We start from the raw sequence: 24,366 nt of genomic DNA, 5'->3' as shown, positions 1-24,366 counted from the left end.
CAGGCAGTGACCGCAGCAAATGAATTATGAAAGATGGCTGCGCCCATGTGGAAAAGTGCCCTGGACGATTATGTGAAAACTGGAATCGATTCATCGACTCCCAACATTGTTAAATGTATAAATACATTTTCCATTAAGATAGTTATCGACTTAAAGAAATATTGGCAATGTGTATCCCCGTGTCAGGAAGCTTGATACCGGATGAATGTTAAAACACTGACTCTGTAAACGTTAAAATTATATGCATATCTAACTACATTCACGTCACTTGTTATACCTGGTTTAGTAAACAAAATGTACACAGTTTACCAGAAAATGTGATAACAAGCATTCATTCACTTACTTGCTTATTCCATATCACTCCTTAAATTAATAACCATGAAACAGGTCGGGAACAATTTCTCATACATACGGGTAATAGTCCTGCTTTGAGTAATTCAATTAGTTACCCTTGTTTCTCTATTAAAAAACTTACTTTTTTACCTGCAATATCACCAAAACACTATATACATACTGTGAATATTGGCTAGAAATCAAATTTTTTTATCATGATTTATGAAATACCCTGCTGTTGGCTTTTAGGCATTTTTATTTATTTTCCAGTGCTCACAGATGATACCATTTCTCTCTTGGAGCTGATAGAAGGACTAGGGTAAGTCTATATAGGTACATGTAAAATGACAGGGGTGTGTAAATATGTAAAGATAGAAAGACTGGGGCAAGTCTATATAGGTAGAATGACAAGGGTATGTCTGTTTGGTAGAAGGACTGTGTAAGTGTATATAGATAGAATGACTGGAAAATGTCTATGTAGGTAGAAGTCTAGTAATTTTATATGTGTCTGTAACAGAGGTCATTTTTCATCTCAATGCCTCCGCTAGGAATCGAACCCGGGACCCCTGGCCTACTAGTCTGACGCTCAACCAATCGAGCTAAAGAGAAGTTCTCCCTAGCCGAGTGGTATATTGCGGCTAGTATTTTACCAGGGTTACATACTCCCCCCTCCAGGAAATAACTCGGCCTTGAGTTTCCAGGGGTAACAGCGATGCTGGTGGGGCATGGCTAAGTACTATTCCCGAGTCCCTACATGGGCGCCAATGTAACAGAGGTCATTATTTATTTTAATGCCTCCACTAGGAATCAAACCCGGGACCCCTGGTGTACTAGTCTGATGCTCAACCAATCGAGCTAAAGAGAAGTTCTCCCTAGCCGAGTGGTATATTGCGGCTAGTATTTTACCAGGGTTACATGTCTACATTAGGATGAAGTCTTTAAAGATTTTATGCATCTTTCTCACAGAAAGTACTTAACCAGTGAGGAAACATTTGAGCGATGTAGAGTGGTGAAGCTTTTGGCTGATGTCCTTCATCTCATTCCTACAGATAAACTGACCTCAACAGAAAGTGAGTACTTCTTTTTGTCAATCAACTCAATGATTTTCACAATTTGTAATTATTTGATTGTGCCAGTATGTCAAGTATATCATAATGGTTGAATACATGCAGAATGAAATAAAGGCTGCTTGAAAACACCAGAAAAGCTTTGGTTCATTTGATAAATGAAAAGAAGTTTTGTGACATGTTAAAAACTGACCCCAGTCTTGGTAAACAAACACAATATGCTTAATTTTTGATATATGTATATTTGAAATTCAAAAGATATTATGACATGATGTCTTGAAATCATGAAAACAATGAAAACCTTTAAGTGTATAGTTTAAGAAGAACACTTAGATTTCTACTTGTTTCAGTTGAGCTGCTGGTAGCCTACCTTTGTGATAGGCTGAAGGACCACCATTCCATCCAGCCTCCTACACTACATGGAATTCTGGCCCTGGTAACTCCTAATCCCAGCATCCTGTATCACTCACCCTTTTACAGGTGTATTCCTGTGTTCGAGAGTAGGATAGATATGTCTTTCCCCAGGGAAAACAGCTTACATTGCAGTATTCATGTGATCACTTAATGAGTTGGCAAGCCTCATATTCAGCAACTTAATAATCTTCCCCCTCGGGTTGAGATCCCCCTATCTGACCCTAACGGGAGTGAAAGATTTTATTAATACACAGCAAAGACAGGTGAATGATTCTACAAAATATAAATGTATTACATTGTGGACATGTACTTAAGGGTTGAGATAACTGTCCATAGTACACAAAAGTCAATGATTCTTTAAGTCACTTCTGATGAATGTATTGTTACTGCATTAGTGGGAATTTTCACTGATTGATCTTCCTGGTGTTTAATTTACTGTGAACATTTAATTACTTGAAACGTTGTTCATTTATCAATTAGTATGCTAGTAGAAGTTCTCCATTTCAATACTTTCAGTATGTAACCATTGTATTTGTGAATGATGCCAAACCATACTTAAAAATCTAAAAAGGCTAAAAGATGATCTACATCAAAATATAGGTAACAGTAGTGGAATGGAGTAATCTATTATTGTCTTTCTATGAAAACAGCAGGGCACAGGGGGTAATGCCATGCTTTTTTTTTACATAAACTTTCTATATTTTATAACAATTATGAAACAACTTATCAGATTATATTAATATTGATGTATTGTTGGCACGGATAGAAGTACCCAATGGGTCTTACTGTGGGAGGAAACTAGGATACCTGGGAAAACCTACGTGGTCAGACAGGCGACCCCATACCGTTCCATACCCATTCTGGCAGTGGAATCACAGCCATCTAGGTGAAAAGCTTGTGCTTTTACCACTGCGCCACCCGACCACCCAGTTGTTATAATAATTACTGTACAGATTGTTGTACCAGAAGGGTTAAAATGAAATAACAAATTGATGAATAAATGAATTAAAGATTTTAAGAGGATGAAAGGGAGGTATGCTGTTTTGTTTACTCTATAAAGATGAGAAAGATTACAAAGATGTATTACTTCTTTGTTACATAGTTTTGAGGGTTTAAATATGAATGCAGAATATAGGCTACATTTGTAAAGGTGATCCAACACCCCTCAGATGTTTTTGTCTGAAATAATACTTATGAAAAAAATCTGAAGTTTTCACTGTTCAGAACCTTGCAATGTATTCTTGGCAGATGATAAATGCATAGTTTATGATCCTAGGCTACAGAACTTAAATCAGCTCCATCAGTTTTCCAGTACAGAACAGTAAAGTGCAATAACAGATATGATGCCCTGAAGGCTCTTGAACTACCAGCATCAGATGATCATTTCTGAGCATCAGACCTTGTTCTTACCAGTATTTCTCCAAAAATGTTTTATACATGTTTAAGTATAAAATATAGGTCTAGAATACGAAATTATTAAACAGTATATGAAAGGATGTGTTTTTTGTTTCACCCCACATGTATTGATGCTTATGACATTCTCTAGGTCATGTTTACATTTGTTTATCTTATCTTATTAAAAATATGATCCTCAAGAAATCTTATTTATTGTTTTCTTTCTCTTTGATAGTGATGATATATTTTACAGTGCCATTCGAAAAATGTACCAGGCGGATGTCCTGAAAAGATATGTCGATCCATCTTTAGTGAGGTTCAGACGCAGACATTGTCTCAGGGTGACAGACGAAATGTGTATAATATTTTCTCAATCCTCCTCACCATCAGTCTCCCAGGTAAAGTAAGATTCTCTTATTATGTTTATATATCATTTAATGAAACCGTTATATGAGAAAACTGGTATTTTTCAAAATTTTATATTCATTTCATTTGCTGGAAATAATGACTAATTTTTTACTTAAACCAGTAATCCAACAAAGCTCTAAATGTTACACAATTAGAACTCATTCCAAATAAGTCCATGAAGATCCAGGTAGATCATATCTGCTGTTCATTATAAATAAAGGTAACAACCTTTAAATGTCAAAATTTTAAATGGCGGCTGGCAGCCATCTTAAGTATCCATTAAAGCTATAATTATGGCAGACACAACTAAGACCAGTTTTGGACATATTCATAAAGGAGATCCCTTCAGTTCTTAATAAATAGCAGTAACCGGAAATTCTTTCACAGGACAGATGGAGAAATCACTTTTAGAAAATTATTTAAGAAAACCCACCATTTAATGATGGTAGGTTAAAAATAAGTACAATGTACTTTTATTATTAAGTAGCCAATATGCATGCAATTGAATGATTCTATTTGATAATGGAAAAAAGGTTTCAAAAATCGTGAAGAAGCAAAAAGTAACATTAAGAGTAAAAAGTAATGAAATGTCTTTTTGTTGTCTTTACAGAGCTCCAAAAGCTTGGTGGCGACTTTGTGCTGGGGTTTATACAGGCCATGGATGCCGAAAAGGATCCACGAAACCTGGTGTTAGCTTTCCGTTGTGCTACAACTATCATTCACAACTTCTCTTTGGGTTTGTATCATCATTGCTCACATAATGCAATATGATTGACTTGCTTTTTACAATGGAATCTGTAAAGATGTACAAATACATCAGTGTAAATTTATTGATAACAAGTCACATCAAAAGTGTTTCATGATATTGGCAGTGCACGATTTTGTGGACGTATTAAGCGGACATTCTCTAAATTTGAGGGTCTTGTGGTCTTATAACATTTTTCTGTCCAAGATTATCTACAAAAATAGAATACCAGTGCAACTTGTATGGAAAAGTTGTATACCATAAAAATCTTCAGAAAGATAACGGTACAATTTGTATTGAAAAGTTGTATATCATAAAATCATCAGACAGATACTGGTACAACTAGTATGGAAAGTTGTTCTTCAACAGCATCGTTATATTGTAAAGTGTATTATATGCATATAATTTCCCAATGTGAAATTTCATAGAAAGTGCACTCCAGTTCTGAGATTGAAAATAAAACAGGAAATTCTGTATTTTTCTTCTCTGTTTACAGGAGTATTTGTGGAGGAGATGTTTGAAGTGGTGTCCTGTTATTTCCCAGTGGACTTTACTCCTGTAGGTTATCTGATCACCAGATAATTCAAATATAATGAACCAGTGGATTACCTCCCTTTAGAATTGTACCTACTTGCTTAGCATGAATGTTGTCAGTAGTTGTATTAGTTGAAGAAGCATTTAGTCTAGATGATGTCTTATTTTCTATCAACTGTAAAGTGATGTTACATAAAGGCTACACATACACCTTTCGTGGGGGTAAATGAAATATTTTCCGTATTTAGAAACTCTCAGTATAACATTAAATGTTGAAGCAATGATGTTGCTAAAGTGATATTTCATTTACCTGAAATGCTGTTAATCTGAACAATAATTGGATGGATAATGCAAATTAAACAACAAAAAAAGATAGTTGGAGAAGATTTTAGATGTCCTAAGCAGATCATCATTTTCCAATGTATATGAATCAAGTCTCTTTGATTCCCCAATCACATAAGGTGAGAAAATATTTACATACTTAGAGAGGAATTAACAATCATTACATGTTTTTAATACTTTACAGTTAAAGTTTTAAAGATTTATTTTTATTACTGTTAGTTAGTTGTTGTTGTGTATTCTCTTCAGCCCCCTGGTGACCCCCATGGTATTACTAAGGATGACCTCATATTAGGTCTACGAAGTTGTCTGGCTGCTAGCAGACAATTTGGTCAGTACTGCTGTCCACTACTGCTGGAGAAGCTATCATCTGATGTGATCAGTGCTAAAGTGGACTCACTTCAGACTCTGGTAAGTGCTCACTAAAAACTGAACACCAGCTTTTCAGTTATTGCCAATTTATCATGTTGTTAGTGTTCATTAAAAATTAGATTTGTTCAGTTGAGAATCAGTACCAATAATGCCCTACTTACACAGTACAAACAGTATACATAGTACAGAGCTGTACCAATAATACCCTACTTACACGGTACAAACAGTATACATAGCACAGAGCTGTACCAATAATACCCTACTGACACAGTACAAACAGCATACATTGTACAGAGCTGTACCAATAATACCCTACTGACACAGTACAAACAGTAAACATAGTACAGAGCTGTACCAATAATACCCTACTGACACGGTACAAACAGTAAACATAGTACAGAGCTGTACCAATAATACCCTACTGACACGGTACAAACAGTATACATAGTACAGAGCTGTACCAATAATACCCTACTGACACAGTACAAACAGCATAGATAGTGCAGAGCTGTACCAATAATACCCTACTGACACGGTACAAACAGTATACATAGTACAGAGCTGTACCAATAATACCCTACTTACACGGTACAAACAGTATACATAGTACAGAGCTGTACCAATAATACCCTACTGACACGGTACAAACAGTATACATAGTACAGAGCTGTACCAATAATACCCTACTGACACGGTACAAACAGTATACATAGTACAGAGCTGTACCAATAATACCCTACTGACACGGTACAAACAGTATACATAGTACAGAGCTGTACCAATAATACCCTACTGACACGGTACAAACAGTATACATAGTACAGAGCTGTACCAATAATACCCTACTGACACGGTACAAACAGCATAGATAGTGCAGAGCTGTACCAATAATACCCTACTTACACAGTACAAACAGTATACATAGTACAGAGCTGTACCAATAATACCCTACTTACACGGTACAAACAGTATACATAGTACAGAGCTGTACCAATAATACCCTACTGACACAGTACAAACAGCATAGATAGTGCAGAGCTGTACCAATAATACCCTACTGACACTGCACAAACAGTATACATAGTACAGAGCTGTACCAATAATACCCTACTGACATGGTACAAACAGCATAGATAGTGCAGAGCCATGATTTTGCTCCAATGCCTTTTTCCTACTACATAAAAACCTTGTCATGACACCATCCCCAGTATATTGCCATACATCAACTTTTTTCAAATACAAGAATAAGTTGTATCCCCCATGTATATCGCCATTGTGTGTGTTTCATGTAGCCGAAGGTGTCCAGCATACATTTGAAGAATTTTAGTATTGTAACGGATGTAACTATAGAAGAGTGTTTCATAGCTACAGCTGTTACACTACCACTATTGTCACTGGACAGAAGATATAGGTATAAGAGGTACTACTGTATTTTTGTTGTTCTACTTTTAGGAAGCAGCAGCTCATGTGTATGGGTCTAAATGTTTACTGGAGTACAGGACAACGTTGTTTAATTGTATCAAGAGAGAGGTATAGTACACTTTTCATGCCCACAGATCAAAAGATAGAGGGCTTGTTGTTTTTGTGCTGTCTGTTTGTCTGTCTGTTTGTTTGTCTGTTGTCAACTCTGACCTTGCCAGTAAGAGGTAGGCCTTTCATATTTCATGTGTGTTCCTAGTGACAAGACGTTTCCAACTGTACCAAAATTTTTGACTTACATTTGAAAAATTGTGCATGAAAATAGCACATTCCTTACACATTATACTTTTAATGTCCCACTTCAGAATTTTGTTGCATTTTGGGACACAGTGGTTCATAAACAGATTTTGTTGTGGAATTCATAGTTTCTGATTTTTCATACAGAGTATAATACTTTTATTCCAGGTAAATTGTAGCTATACTATTGTTTTTATTGTCTTTAACACCAAAAGTAATATTAATTGGATGGTGTAGACTTACATTGATAGTCAATGTGACTGTTTCAGGTATCAAAAGTAATATTAATTAGATGGTGTTGACTTACATTGATAGTCAATGTGACTGTATCACAATAAGGTGTATGTGTCGTTCATTTCATGGTTACATTCAAGTTTCTGTTTGCTGAACACTGATTGATAAATACCTGCCTTTTTCTAAGGATGTTTGTACATCTAGCTTGTGAGGGATTTTTCTACATCTGCATCTGGTCTGTAAAGGATTTTTTTATATCTAGCTTATGAGGGATATTTGTTCATCTAGCTTGTGAGGGATGTTTGTTCATCTAGCTTGTGAGAGATGTTGAATATGTGTATCTCAATACTGTTTATTTCGTGATGCTTAGGTATTTGGATCAGGAAATGAGGAGCTGGAGGCTGCAGCTCTTTCTGCTTTGACAGCCATGACAACCACATTCTCACAGGATGTAAGTAGATTTTCTCTAATATCTGTACCTCATCTCCATTTATTCTAAATCTTTTAAGTCCTGATAAATTATAAAACTTTCTTGTTGACGTCAGTTTACATTTATTGTTATGATTCTTGTTATCATTGTCAATTGTTTTCTACATTTTCTCATGTTTCTTTCACAGACTATCCTCACAGAAAGTCAAACCTGTGCTGAGGAATTTGTAACTGAGGTTTGGAATGGTAAAGTATACAAATCAGTAAATATTCATTGTTTGCATGCAAAATGCTGCTTTCTGATATGTGAAGTTTTCTTTTCATTTTTCAATTAATAAAAAGAAATCTAGCTATACCCACTTGATTATGATTGGAGGAGTCAATGGCAACTTGCCATCTTGTGAAGGGTTGGGCCGGACTATATTGAATGGAATTTCTATATACTATACATACACCTAGTGCATGTTGATCGTTGTCATTCATTAACTAAAATGGACTACAACAGCACAAAATATTTAGATATCTTACAAACTCAAAATTAGCATAATCTAGGAAATCAGTTGCTATGATTTTAAGTTGGGATTTCTTTTTAAGTTTCAAGTGAAAAGGTGTGGGGAAATTATAAAGTAGGAAAGACAACTTTATATTAAGCACCTCATTTGATATGTTGCCATGGTGCTTTAAACCAAATCAGGGATGTGTAAACACCACCAAAACTTATGAAACTTATTATAATATACACAGAAAAAGTGGTTTCTGCATGAAGATATTCACTCCTATGTTTTTGGATTTCAGAATGCAGTCGTTACTTTGGAGATGATAATTTACGTCTAATGGTTCCCACTTGTCGCCTGCTTTGTTCTGTGGCAGCAGGGTCAGAGGTTACTTGCTGTAAAGTCCTGTCTTTGGTGGTGACACGTCTGGTTCAGATATTCTACAGCCATCCACTGGTAAAAATCTATCAGGTGTCACAAACGTGATCTGAGGTATTAGCAGTCTACTATTGGCTCTTCATACCAACTACTCTAATGATCTAGATCTTCTACTAAAAGTATGTACATATTGTACTGTATTAAATTGACGATTATCAGATGGTTATACTAAAAGCACAGTATAACGGGAACCGTGAATTTGGAACATTCTCCAGGTAATATTACAAGGGAGAGAGAGGAACATTCTCCAGGTAATATTACAGGGGAGAGAGGGGAATATTCTCCAGGTAATATTACAGGGGAGAGAGGGGAACATTCTCCAGGTAATATTACAGGGGAGAGAGGGGAACATTCTCCAGGTAATATTACAGGGGAGAGAGGGGAACATTCTCCAGGTAATATTACAAGGGAGAGAGAAATTTGGGTTCGTTTTACATTAACATCTTAGCTGTATATAAATATTACGGGGAAGATTTCTGAACTTGAATTTATAAGTATTGTTACCCTATTATGCTCTACTTGTACTGATTTTTAGGCATCCGAGAGAAAATCTGTGATGGAGTCAATGCACAGTTTCCTACGAGTCACTACTCAGTATCACTCTGATAAAGGTAACAAGCCATTGTTTATAAGGGATTTTCAATCTAATATCATTTCCTTTTTAATCAAATGTACACCAAAGTCAAATTTTATAAAACAAAATCTGAAGCCTGTGCTTACCTATTGCAGTTAAGAAATCTCTGGGTGAATTCCAGACCTCAGTTTATGCAGTAGTAATATCAGCCATATCTGAGAGTAGTGTCCAGTTGAGAGTAGCTGCTGCCCAATGCCTGGACACCTTTCTACAGTTGCCCTTGACCTTGGCAGCAAGTGACCGCCCTGTAATGGCCAAAGTTCTGGTGGACAAGATATCAGGCCCAGATGTTAGGACATAGAGGGAGCTGTGTTTGTACTAAAGTTGTTGGTGTATCAGGCCCAGATGTTAGGACATAGAGGGAACTGTGTTTGTACGAGAGTTGATGGAGTATCAGCCCCAGAGGGTAGGACATAGAGGGAGCTGTGTTTGTACTAAAGTTGTTGGTGTATCAGGCCCAGATGTTAGGACATAGAGGGAACTGTGTTTGTACTAATGTTGTTGGTGTATCAGGCCCAGATGTTAGGACATAGAGGGAGCTGTGTTTGTACTAAAGTTGTTGGTGGTATCAGGCCCAGATGTTAGGACATAGAGGGAGCTGTGTTTGTACTAAAGTTGTTGGTGTATCAGGCCCAGATGTTAGGACATAGAGGGAGCTGTATTTGTACTAAAGTTGTTGGTGGTATCAGGCCCAGATGTTAGGACATAGAGGGAGCTGTGTTTGTACTAAAGTTGTTGTTTATCAGGCCCAGATGTTAGGACATGTGTGTTTGTACTAAAGTTGTTGGTGTATCAGTACTAAAGTTGTTGTTGGTGGTATCAGGCCCAGATGTTAGGACATAGAGGGAACTGTGTTTGTACTAAAGTTGTTGGTGTATCAGGCCCAGATGTTAGGACATAGAGGGAGCTGTGTTTGTACTAAAGTTGTTGGTGTTATCAGGCCCAGATGTTAGGACATAGAGGGAGCTGTGTTTGTACTAAAGTTGTTGGTGGTATCAGGCCCAGATGTTAGGACATAGAGGGAGCTGTGTTTGTACTAAAGTTGTTGGTGGTATCAGGCCCAGATGTTAGGACATAGAGGGAACTGTGTTTGTACTAAAGTTGTTGGTGTATCAGGCCCAGAAGTTAGGACATAGAGGGAGTTATGTTTGTACTAAAGTTGTTGTTATCAGGCCCAGATGTTAGGACATAGAGGGAGCTGTGTTTGTACTAAAGTTGTTGGTGTATCAGGCCCAGATGTTAGGACATAGAGGGAGCTGTGTTTGTACTAAAGTTGTTGGTGGTATCAGGCCCAGATGTTAGGACATAGAGGGAGTTATGTTTGTACTAAAGTTGTTGGTGTATCAGGCCCAGATGTTAGGACATAGAGGGAGCTGTGTTTGTACTAAAGTTGTTGGTGGTATCAGGCCCAGATGTTAGGACATAGAGGGAGCTGTGTTTGTACTAAAGTTGTTGGTGTTATCAGGCCCAGATGTTAGGACATAGAGGGAGCTGTGTTTGTACTAAAGTTGTTGGTGGTATCAGGCCATAGAGGGAGCAGATCAGTTAGGACATAGAGGGAGTGTTTGTACTGTGTTTGTACTAAAGTTGTTGGTGTTGTATCAGGCCCAGATGTTAGGACATAGAGGGAGCTGTGTTTGTACTAAAGTTGTTGGTGTATCAGGCCCAGATGTTAGGACATAGAGGGAGCTGTATTTGTACTAAAGTTGTTGGTGTATCAGGCCCAGATGTTAGGACATAGTGTGTTGGTGTACTAAAGTTGTTGGTGTATCAGGCCCAGATGTTAGGACATAGAGGGAGCTGTGTTTGTACTAAAGTTGTTGGTGTATCAGGCCCAGATGTTAGGACATAGAGGGAGCTGTGTTTGTACTAAAGTTGTTGGTGGTATCAGGCCCAGATGTTAGGACATAGAGGGAACTGTGTTTGTACTAAAGTTGTTGGTGTATCAGGCCCAGATGTTAGGACATAGAGGGAGCTGTGTTTGTACTAAAGTTGTTGGTGTATCAGGCCCAGATGTTAGGACATAGAGGGAGCTGTGTTTGTACTAAAGTTGTTGGTGGTATCAGGCCCAGATGTTAGGACATAGAGGGAACTGTGTTTGTACTAAAGTTGTTGGTGGTATCAGGCCCAGATGTTAGGACATAGAGGGAGCTGTGTTTGTACTAAAGTTGTTGGTGGTATCAGGCCCAGATGTTAGGACATAGAGGGAGCTGTGTTTGTACTAAAGTTGTTGGTGTATCAGGCCCAGATGTTAGGACATAGAGGGAGCTGTGTTTGTACTAAAGTTGTTGGTGTATCAGGCCCAGATGTTAGGACATAGAGGGAGCTTTGTTTGTACTAAAGTTGTTGGTGTATCAGGCCCAGATGTTAGGACATAGAGGGAGCTGTGTTTGTACTAAAGTTGTTGGTGGTATCAGGCCCAGATGTTAGGACATAGAGGGAGCTGTGTTTGTACTAAAGTTGTTGGTGTTATCAGGCCCAGATGTTAGGACATAGAGGGAACTGTGTTTGTACTAAAGTTGTTGGTGTATCAGGCCCAGATGTTAGGACATAGAGGGAGCTGTGTTTGTACTAAAGTTGTTGGTGTTGTATCAGGCCCAGATGTTAGGACATAGAGGGAGCTGTGTTTGTACTAAAGTTGTTGGTGTATCAGGCCCAGATGTTAGGACATAGAGGGAACTGTGTTTGTACTAAAGTTGTTGGTGTATCAGGCCCAGATGTTAGGACATAGAGGGAACTGTGTTTGTACTAAAGTTGTTGGTGTATCAGGCCCAGATGTTAGGACATAGAGGGAACTGTGTTTGTACTAAAGTTGTTGGTGGTATCAGGCCCAGATGTTAGGACATAGAGGGAGCTGTGTTTGTACTAAAGTTGTTGGTGGTATCAGGCCCAGATGTTAGGACATAGAGGGAGCTGTGTTTGTACTAAAGTTGTTGGTGTATCAGGCCCAGATGTTAGGACATAGAGGGAGCTGTGTTTGTACTAAAGTTGTTGGTGGTATCAGGCCCAGATGTTAGGACATAGAGGGAACTGTGTTTGTACTAAAGTTGTTGGTGTATCAGGCCCAGATGTTAGGACATAGAGGGAGCTGTGTTTGTACTAAAGTTGTTGGTGGTATCAGGCCCAGATGTTAGGACATAGAGGGAGCTGTGTTTGTACTAAAGTTGTTGTTATCAGGCCCAGATGTTAGGACATAGAGGGAGCTGTGTTTGTACTAAAGTTGTTGGTGGTATCAGGCCCAGATGTTAGGACATAGAGGGAACTGTGTTTGTACTAAAGTTGTTGGTGTATCAGGCCCAGATGTTAGGACATAGAGGGAGCTGTGTTTGTACTAAAGTTGTTGGTGGTATCAGGCCCAGAAGTTAGGACATAGAGGGAGCTGTGTTTGTACTAAAGTTGTTGGTGGTATCAGGCCCAGATGTTAGGACATAGAGGGAACTGTGTTTGTACTAAAGTTGTTGGTGTTATCAGGCCCAGATGTTAGGACATAGAGGGAGTTATGTTTGTACTAAAGTTGTTGGTGGTATCAGGCCCAGATGTTAGGACATAGAGGGAGCTGTGTTTGTACTAAAGTTGTTGGTGGTATCAGGCCCAGATGTTAGGACATAGATAAAGGAGCAGATGTTAGGACATAGTGTGTTTGTACTAAAGTTGTTGGTGGTATCAGGCCCAGATGTTAAGATATAGTAGAGAGAGAGGTGTTATGTAACAGAGGTGTTTGTACAAAGTACAGATAATAGAGTCATTGTACAAAGAGAGAGGGGAACATGTCTCAATAAAGTAATAGTACAGGTGGAGAGAGGCATTCTCAGATGTTACAGGAAGAGGCTTTGTTAACATTCTCCAGGTAATATTACAGGGGAGAGAGGGGAACATTCTCCAGGTAATATTACAGGGGAGAGAGGGGAACATGTCCAGGTAATATTACAAGAGAGAGAGGGGAACATGTCCAGGTAATATTACAGAGAGAGGGGAACATACTCCTTGTAATATTACAGGAGAAGAAAACAAGTAACATTCCAGGTAATATTACAGTCAGAGAGAGGGGAACATGTCCAGGTAATATTACAGGGGAGAGAGGGGAACATGTCCAGGTAATATTACAAGAGAGAGAGGGGAACATGTCCAGGTAATATTACAGGGGAGAGAGGGGAACATTCTCCAGGTAATATTACAGGGGAGAGAGGGGAACATGTCCAGGTAATATTACAAGAGAGAGAGGGGAACATGTCCAGGTAATATTACAGGGGAGAGAGGGGAACATTCTCCAGGTAATATTACAGGGGAGAGAGGGGAACATTCTCCAGGTAATATTACAGGGGAGAGAGGGGAACATGTCCAGGTAATATTACAAGAGAGAGAGGGGAACATTCTCCAGGTAATATTACAGGGGAGAGAGGGGAACATTCTCCGGGTAATATTACAAGGGAGAGAGGGGAACATTCTCCAGGTAATATTACAGGGGAGAGAGGGGAATATTCTCCAGGTAATATTACAAGGGAGAGAGGGGAACATTCTCCAGGTAATATTACAAGAGAGTGAGGATATTGATGATAAAGTAGACTTTCATTAGTAGAATATATTGGTTGGCATTCTTTTAACTTGTTCTCTCTACTGAATACTACATTACATTAGACTAGGCCCTTAACACTTACTTTTATCATTGTTCACACAGAACCTATGGAGGTTGATGGTGTTAATCCAGAACAGCATCACATGGTCTTCACAGCACTGGCTGCCATCTCTGTGACAACAAAGATCCTGTCACTGATTGTTAAGGAGCTTGTTATCTACCTGTCCTCCTTAGCTAAGAGTAAGGTCACCATAACCATGAACATTGTTCTTGAGACCTATATCATACTGAAATTTACAAGTTGATGATGATTTCAATAAAGTAGGCAATATGTTTAACAATATCTTTTCATTGATAATGCCAATATCTGCTTTATTGCAATGATAAGATAATGCTAAATGCTTTAACATTATTTTGTCTTCTAAAGATGTTTATGTTTGAGTGGTCAGTTAAAATTTGTTGGTGACTGGTAAGAAGGATTATATAATACTTTGTATTGACTTGTAGTGTCAGCTGTTGAGTCAGATGTCCAATCAGTGGCCAGTTGTTTATCGGTCATTTCCACATCATCTGTGTCACAACCAGACATGTTGACCGTCCTGTATAGCCACACCCTGCCAGAGCTCTTCAATCTCTTTGTATCTATGGCAACAGATACTAGTCATCACAATAGCTGTATACACAGTGAATGTGTCCTGCAGCATCTTACCACCTTTATATGTCAGATCATTGTTCATCTGGATGAAAGGTAAGAACACTTTACAATGGTGACCTTTGTCTTCTTTTTTTGTCCATCCATCAAGAGATTTTCCAGGTCTTCATTCCTTTGTTGTTTCAGATACCTGAAAGAAAAATTGCATACATGTCACCACAAGACAGTATATCAAGCATTACTTTTTAGATTATTTTTAGATTTTAGATTTATTAACTGATTAATTTATGATGTTATCATGTTAATATTATGGCTAATGATGTTTGGTTTCCTACCTTCTCACAGGAAACCTCTAATGTTAAGTTAATAATATATCTAATGATGTTTGGTGTCCTACCTTCTCATAGGAGAGCCACTGATATTATCATGTTAATATTATTGTTAATGATGTTTGGTTTCCTACCTCCTCGTAGGAAGAGTCTAATGTTATCATGTTAATATTATGGCTAATGATGTTTGGTTACCTACCTTCTCACAGGAAGCTTCTGATATTATCATGTTAATATTATGGCTAATGATGTTTGGTTACCTACCTTCTCACAGGAAGCTTCTGATATTATCATGTTAATATTATGGCTAATAATGTTTGGTTTCCTACCTTCTCACAGGAAGCTTCTGATATTATCATGTTAATATTATGGCTAATGATGTTTGGTTACCTACCTTCTCACAGGAAGCTTCTGATATTATCATGTTAATATTATGGCTAATAATGTTTGGTTTCCTACCTTCTCACAGGAAGCCTCTGATATTATCATGTTAATATTATGACTAATGATGTTTGGTTTCCTACCTTCTCATAGGAAGAATCTGATATTATCAAATTAATATTATGGATAAGGTCAGAGGACCATGAAAGAATATGGCATCCAATTTTTTTTAAAAAGCTACATTTATCACTCATATAGGTGGAGAAAGCTCTATGATAAACAAGGCACTTAGAAGATATGTAAAAGTTAGGAGACTATATATAAAACCAAGACATAGTTATTTTTTTACTTGAAACTTATCCATTGCTTACAAAATTGTTCTCTCCATTAGTCTGATGTAGTAAGGAATTTTTCATATATTGTTTCCAATGTAAGGAAAGTTCAGTGATTGCTTACTGGATCAGGTGATTATTTAAGTAACCAGTTTGTAAAAATTTGACCAATTTTACCACCCTAGTATATATATTGTATTTAACACTGTATTGAAGTGGCATGTACATGTCGTAAGCAGACACCCTGGCTTATTGAATAAATATGAGTATTTTTGATTGTTATACAGGAGATTGACAGAGTTGTATGGACACCTCACACAATGCTACCTACATAACAATACAACTTACCTTTCCTGTACGCCATCCACACCTTTCCAGCCACTACAGGTAAGTGTGACTAATGACAATGTGTACCTATATCCCTCCACTACAGGTAAGTGTGACTAATGACAGTGTAGCTATATCCCTCCACTACAGGTAGGTGTGACTAATGACAATGTATACCTATATCCCTCCACTACAGGTAAGTGTGACTAATGACAGTATACCTATATCCCTCCACTACAGTTAAGTGTGACTAATGACAATGTGTACCTATATCCCTCCACTACAGTTAAGTGTGACTAATGACAATGTGTACCTATATCCCTCCACTACAGGTAAATGTGACTAATGAAAGTGTTCCTATATCCCACCACTATAGGTAGGTGTGACTTATGAAAGTGTACCTATATCCCTCCACAACAGGTAAGTGTGATTAATGACAGTGTACCTATATCCCTCGGCTATAGGCAGGTGTGACTAATGAAAGTGTTCCTATATCCCTATTTCTCCACTACAGGTAGGTCTGACTTACAGATATGATTAAAGTATATTAGATGAAAACTATCATGTTAACCCAAGAGCAGATGTAGCTGAAATTTATGCAATAATATTGTATAATCATTTTCTAGAATTAGAGGTGACTGGTCTTTAAAGGTTAAAGTTCACACATGACTATGATTGATATTAACATCGGTAGGCTGTGATAGATGTCCTGTTACTTTTGTCTTTACACTGTAGTTTGATAATATCAAGATCTTCACCTGTTAAGATAGTCATAGTTCAAGGCCATATCTTATTTTCTCAGTTTTCTTCATCTTACAGGTTTCATCACCATGGCAACAGACTGAACTGATAACCCTAGCAACCCCTGTGATATGTTCCTGTCCCATTCAGGTAAGGGTTTCATTCCTTCAGAAATATATTCTGGTGGTGAAATGGCATTTGATATATGTTTATATCAAGTCAATCTAGTAGAATCTTGCACTCTTGAAGTTGGTAGTTGCCAATAGCCTTTAAACTGATGGATACCTATAACCTATTTACTACTGGTTACCTACATACCAGTAATGGTTACCTACATAAGTGATTTGGTTATCTACATACATGTGTTGGCTACCTACATGATTTGGTTACTTAAATGCATATTTTAGTTACTTAAAAAAAGTTTTTGTTACATTATTTCATCACCTATATACATGATTTGATCACCTACCTACGTGTTTTGGTTACCTACATACATGTTTTGGTTACCTACATTCATGTTTTGGTTACCTTCCTACATGTTTTGGTCACCTACCTACATGTTTTGGTCACCTACCTACATGTTTTGGTTACCTACATACATGTTTTGGTTACCTTCCTACATGTTTTGGTTACCTACCTACATGTTTTGGTTACCTACCTACATGTTTTAGTTACCTACATTCATGTTTTGGTTACCTACATTCTTGTTTTGGTTACCTTCCTACAAACATGTTTTGGTTACCTACCTACATGTTTTAGTTACCTACCTACATGTTTTGGTCACCTACCTACATGTTTTGGTTACCTACATACATGTTTTGGTTACCTACATTCATGTTTTGGTTACCTTCCTACAAACATGTTTTGGTCACCTACCTACATGTTTTGGTTACCTACATACATGTTTTGGTTACCTTCCTACATGTTTTGGTTACCTACATTCTTGTTTTGGTTACCTTCCTACAAACATGTTTTGGTTACCTACCTACATGTTTTGGTTACCTACATACATGTTTTGGTTACCTACATACATGTTTTGGTTACCTACCTACATGTTTTGGTTACCTACATTCTCGTTTTGGTTACCTTCCTACAAACATGTTTTGGTTATAATGTATAATATAACATTTGTGTGAGTTTTACTTTGCATTGAGCATTAATTTCAGTAAGGCATTTAGACGAGCAACTTTTATTTAGTACCTTTAGCCCATTCAAACACCAACAAATTTGTTTAATATTCTTATCCTGAAACTTTACCTCCTTGAATTAGGCAATTCTCTCGTACACTAAAGTTAAATTCAGTTTCTGATCCATGCAGGCTGAAATTTCAGATATTAATTTAACCAAGTCATTAACAAGATCTACTGTACAAACTTTGTCTGTTTCCCACCAGGTGTTACAGTCTAGTCTGAGAGACTATAGCCAGAGCTTGTTGTCTCTCTCCCTCCAATCTAACCATGAACTAACCAAAAGAGCTTCTGCCAAATGTTTGGCTGGACTCATCAACAGATGGCCTTCGGGTAAGTACAACTTATAGACAGAAATACCAGGACAACACAGTACTCAAAGTCAGGGGATGAATTTACTGCAGGACCCCAGGAGACCCACATATTAGTTCTTTCTCAAAATCGGGGTTGTGCTTATTACAGGAAATTGAAATAACCTTCGTGTCATTTTACTGAATGGCGATATATTGGGGGGTGGGGGGAGGCTTATCACGGGACAGTGAGAAAGTATTTGTTTATAATTATATTTAACAGCAATATACTTATTACAGGACAATGAAATGGCATTGAGTTGTATCTTTATTGAACAGAAGTGCATGTGAATAGATTGAAAACATTCTCGGTCCTAGATCAATAAATCTGCACTTCATTCCACACAGCAAAATGATATCATTGACCCGGAAAATTTCAAAATAATTTGACAGGGAAAACAGCCTTTTCAAACGGTTGGTTAAGGAAGCCATCTGGATATGCTGCAGTGAGGCCAGTACTTAATAGGGATGAGGGGGGGGCCACAGACTCTCACATATCTATGACCAAGTGTTAACAAAGCATAGCAAAAGTTGGTAGAGTCCGTACCATCTCGTACACTATGTACGTCATTTCTAGTACACTCCACTCTGGTCATTTATCTGATGAAGGTGACTGTATAGTTATCGAAACGTCACATTCTAATCTTTTACTGGTTGTGTAATAAGAACTTCTATTCTATTGACATTACTGACCTGAAGAAAATGTTCCAAAATAGATAACTACAGTAATTATATCAGAAACCTACTTGAGACCCAGGGTTCTTTACTACATTGTATTTATGGTATCTATGATTTAGCATACTTGTAATCATGTAGTGTTGTGGTGTCTACTCTGACGTGCATGCTTCATCAGACATAAATACATATGTATATGACAATGATAGTTCCTGGGGAAGGAGTATGTATGCCAAGTAAAATGTTAGCTGCTTCCAACCAACTCAAAGAATTTTTTTTGGCTCAAATGTTGGAATATTTAAAATGGATGAACCAGAGATTTTGTGATCTCTTAGAGAGGCAACTGAAATACACTTTACCTCTGTTAATGTTTATGCAGGGACAAATAAAGTTTTCATTCAGTTGTTTCACTGTATTCCTCCTAGAAGTGTCTGCAATGGTGTAGCAATATCAGCTATAAATTTAAATCTAGTCAGTGTAAATAATAAATATTTTTGAAGACATTGACAAATTAGCAAACCTACATGGAACATGTTCTCAATGACTTGAACCTCTGGTCCAATCACATCTAAGCTGTTAAGTGTATAACACATAGTGACATTTCACATTATGAGGCTTACATCAGGATTATCAATATTTACTGAGATGTAAGGGTCAATGAGGCTGACACCTAGATTTTATTGTGTTTATTAGCAATACATTGTTTTTGAAATTTTTCCAGAGATTTTCTCATGTTTATTGTTTTTCAGATGAAAGTCTACAAACATTTTTACAGTCAACATGTGACACATTAAAAGCTATTCTGAGTAATGATGCTGTGGAAGTTAACAAAAGAGCTGCATTGAGTCAGATGATCTGGATCACAAAGGCTCTTGTCATGAGAGGCCATAGTAAGGCCAAGGAACTTATCACCATGGTAAATATACAGATCTTAATGGATGTTGGCTTATTTATTTCAAAGATTTTTGGTTTGAATAATATTTATCAGTCCTTCACTGATACAACCAGATGAAAACAGGTTTTACTTTGTGTCCATTAAGCTCTGTGTGTCTTTTACACCTTACAATATGACTTTTTGTCTGAAATTATTTGATTTTGTACATTATTTTCTGGCAGGATTAGCAACATAACTATATTTACTTTATACTTATATATATATACTGGCTGAAATGTGATTGCACTGATTGAATTTTTTTACTTAATAAAGTACTTAATAAAGCAATTATTATGGATGCATTGATTTGGTGCTAAAGTTTGATTCCGTTAAATGCATTTATAATACTTACTATTTCATCACCTTATCCATGCATTGTAACTCTGTATTCAGATTGTCACCGTAAATAGAAGCTTGAAATCTATTTTTAGAAGGATTTAATTTGTGAATGGGACATATATATAACATGTACTGATACTTATCACATTGTAACTCTGTATTCAGATAGTCACCGTAAATAGAAGCTTGAAATCTATTGTTGGAAGGATTTGTGAATGGGACGTATATAATATGTACTGATACTTATCACATTGTAACTCTGTATTCAGATAGTCACCGTAAATAGAAGCTTGAAATCTATTGTTGGAAGGCTTTGTGAATGGGACGTATATAATATGTACTGATACTTGTGACTTTTTCTGTCCAATACATTTAACAAAGAGTTGACATAGACTTACACATTTGTTACTACAGCTCACAAGTCTATTTGACGACCATCTTCTTGGAGAGCAGGCTGCAAATGGATTTGAGATCATTTTAGGGGACTTTTCAGATGTCCTCTCTAAGCCACTTGGTGCTAACATACGAATGATGTACAAACAGAGGGTATTTGTGGAAAACCTCAGCAAGCTAAAGGACGGGTTCAACAGCTCTTCTTCAGGTGAGTTAGATAAGATAATATCTAAAGGATTGGTTAAACAGTTCTTCTTCTGGTGAGTTAGATAAGATAATATCTAAAGGACTGGTTCAACATCTCTGCTTCTGGTGAATTTGATCAGAATATTTAAGTTGTTTCTCAGGTGACATTTAAATTCAATAGGAGGTTTCCATACAATGTACACACCAAAGGTGACGTGTGAAAATAAAAAGAAAGAGAACACATCACTTATTGATTTTACTATACGTAAGTTTAATTCATGACTCCTACATATTTATAAAGGCTGTAAAAACTACAGATAATTAAGCTAGTTTGTTTATTTTACATAATTTTAATTCATTACTCTAAATTGGTTCGTTGATAATGTATTGTTTTCTCTAACTGCATGAAATGCAGAATAAAACGGAAATTTTTTATGATGATGTTTATATTTCTTTTTCAGCCACAAAAAAGAACTACTTGATCTGTTTATCAAACATGCTGAAGATACTCCCCAAACAAGTGCTGCTTAGTGAACTGCCGCCGGTAAGTCAAATATCCTAATGAAGGGAACTTAGTGAATGGCTGTTTAAAACTAACTTACTATAGATAATGTTTTCTCTTTGATATTAATAACAATAGTTTTAGATATTATACAAAATTTGAGGTTGAAAGTATAGCTGTTTGATTAGCACCAGACATAAAACGGACCTGTATTTAGGCTGATTCATACAATTTCATTTGTCTTGTATTACATGATACAGAATAGCACAACAGTTTCATGAGAAGTCATAGTGAACCATCAAGAATCAAAACATAGGACTAATTTAACACCATGACATGTTCTTAGAATATACAGAAAATATGTGTGTTGATAGTAGAACCATTTTTGTTAAAAGTATCCCTAAAGATAAATCAATTTATCTTCCAATTATTCCATTTTGTAGTTATTCCCCCTGATGGTACACTCCTTGTTGTGTGATGACCTTGACCTTCAATTGTCCACCATGACAATATTATGTGACCTTACCCAGGATGCACCTGATGTGATATCTAAACATGTGGATAGCCTCGTACCACAGTTACTCCAGTTATGTACACACCCGTCCTCAATGGTAAGACAGAGTTGTCTATAGTGGGTATTATAAATACTTGGGTAAATTATTTACAAATATTAATGTTATCTTTCATTGCCAAGCAATAGAGAGACCATCTTGCTGAGTTGATGACACAAAAACTAGTGTAAATATTATACAACTTTTTATTAATTATAACTAGAAGCTTGTAAAGCTGTATTCCAACCTTATGTTTTAGTTTCTGATAATAAAGTGATAACATTTACTATTTTCAAATTTAAAATGATACAGATACAAATGTACTTTAGGTTAATGAGTACAAGTTTCCATGTTCTGAAAATTCCTTGAAAAAATGGCAGTATTTTAGTATTTATGATCTTTGTTACAACATTACATATTCGGTGATTTGTTCTCGACAGAAAATCCGTATGAAGGCATTGAGATGTATAAGTGTGATGTCGGTCTTGCCTGCCCATCTGTTATTGCCCTATAAACAAAGAGTTGTTCGGAGCCTGGAGCAGGTCCTTGATGACAAGAAACGACTTGTCAGGAAGGAGGCAGTTACAGCTCGCACAGAATGGTGAGTTATTTCATCCAAGTGAAATAGCATGTGATATGTACTGAGAAAATAAGTGTTTACAGACAAAACTGAAGTCTCAGGAGATGCTGATTGTTAACAAAAATATTTTCTAAGTTCTGTGTTTTGTGTTTCATTTCAGGTTCCTAATAGGAACTCCTAGCTAGTGGTCAAGATGTAGCTGTCACAGCAAGGATCACTAACTATCCTACGCAAACAGAATCTCACACAGCCATATCTAAGTGATGCACACTTCACTATAGAAGGCATTGCAGATTTAATCACTAGGAGAATTGTAAAATACATCACATTAATGAGACATGTGATTGGTTACTAGTCAGCGGTATCTGTATGTGTTGTGTGTCTGTAATCACCCAGTCCTGAATGACGACCAAACACCACTGACCATCACCATAATTAAATCTGTTGATGCTTTTTGACTACCAGACCAGTATATGATAATGAAGATTTGTGTATCTGAAACCTTCCATATGACTTTCCAACAAAATACTAGTTACCATTACTGTGTCTTAATGATCCTGTACGATCGCTTTGCCAGTGTAAGATAATGATGGTTTGTGCGTCTGACAATATTCATTCCTGACTTTGATCAAATACTAGTTATCACCACTGTGTCCAGTTAATCCTGTAGGACCACCATACCAGTGTGAGGTAATTGGGATATAAACAAGATATGGTGGTAATGTCAGCATGGTGTCTCCACACTGGTAATGTCAACATGATGTCTCAATACTTCTCCATACTGGTAATGTCAGCATGGTGTCTCCATATTGGTCATGTCACTATGGTGTCTCCACACTGGTAATGTCAGCATGGTGTCTTCATACTGGTAATGTCAGCATGGTGTCTACATTCTGGTAATGTCAACATGGTGTCTCCACACTGATAATGTCAGCATGGTGTCTCCATATTGGTCGTGTCAGTATTGTGTCTCCACACTAGTAATGTCAGCATGGTGTCTTCATACTGGTAATGTCAACATGGTGTCTTCATACTGGTAATGTCAACATGGTGTCTACATACTGGTAATGTCATCATGGTGTCGACATACTGTTAATGTCAACATGGTGTCTCCACACTGATAATGTCAACATGGTGTCTCCATACAGCTAATGTCAACATGGTGTCTACATACTGGTAATGTCAGTATGGTGTCTACATACTGGTAATGTCAGCATGGTGTCTCCATACTGGTAATGTCAGCATGGTGTCTCCATGCTGGTAATGTCAGTATGGTGTCTACATACTGTTAATGTCAACATGGTGTCTACATACTGGTAATGTCAGCATGGTGTCTCCATACTGGTAATGTCAGTATGGTGTCTACATACTGTTAATGTCAACATGGTGTCTACATACTGGTAATGTCAGCATGGTGTCTCCATACTGGTAATGTCAGTATGGTGTCTACATACTGTTAATGTCAACATGGTGTCTCCACACTGACTGGTAATGTCAGCATGGTGTTTCTGCTTTTATATCAATGTCTGTCTGTCACTTTGTGATTTCAACGCACCAAAATTGATTTATTCCATTGGTTGATTATGGCAATTTATTGACTTTGTTATATTCAGATAAATAGCTGTCTTTGTTTATAGAATCAGATAATACATGAATATCTTAAGAGAATGTAATTAAACTTGATCATGTTCATGTTAACAATGTGTATTGTTACTCTGTTGTTTTACTGTATCAGGTATTGAGAATTGAAGTTTTGCATGGTCTTTATGTAAGATTTGTACC

General features: G+C 37.1%; 1 protein-coding gene across 1 annotated transcript; it reads left to right on the top strand.

Moving 5' to 3' along the window:
- Positions 1-33: 33 nt before the first annotated feature.
- On the top strand, positions 34-24,253 carry LOC132544054 (MMS19 nucleotide excision repair protein homolog). The gene is made up of 25 exons (XM_060207621.1): positions 34-115; positions 604-652; positions 1,300-1,403; positions 1,751-1,836; positions 3,463-3,607; positions 4,228-4,353; positions 4,859-4,920; positions 5,485-5,646; positions 7,060-7,137; positions 7,928-8,008; positions 8,175-8,232; positions 8,782-8,936; positions 9,454-9,529; positions 9,648-9,833; positions 14,228-14,365; positions 14,633-14,873; positions 16,107-16,206; positions 16,966-17,037; positions 18,281-18,407; positions 19,849-20,015; positions 20,787-20,973; positions 21,413-21,495; positions 21,897-22,064; positions 22,445-22,605; positions 22,745-24,253. Exons 1-25 carry the CDS (start codon positions 34-36, stop codon positions 22,767-22,769), a joined length of 2,919 nt encoding a protein of 972 aa, XP_060063604.1. The 3' UTR covers positions 22,770-24,253.
- The last annotated feature ends 113 nt before the right edge of the window (positions 24,254-24,366 follow it).

The sequence above is a fragment of the Ylistrum balloti genome, unplaced genomic scaffold (genome assembly GCF_031769215.1).
Source record: "Ylistrum balloti isolate Yb309-2 unplaced genomic scaffold, AGI_CSIRO_Ybal_v1 Utg369778, whole genome shotgun sequence".
Lineage (NCBI taxonomy): Eukaryota > Metazoa > Mollusca > Bivalvia > Pectinida > Pectinidae > Ylistrum > Ylistrum balloti.
This window is presented reverse-complemented; position numbering and strand designations above follow the sequence as displayed.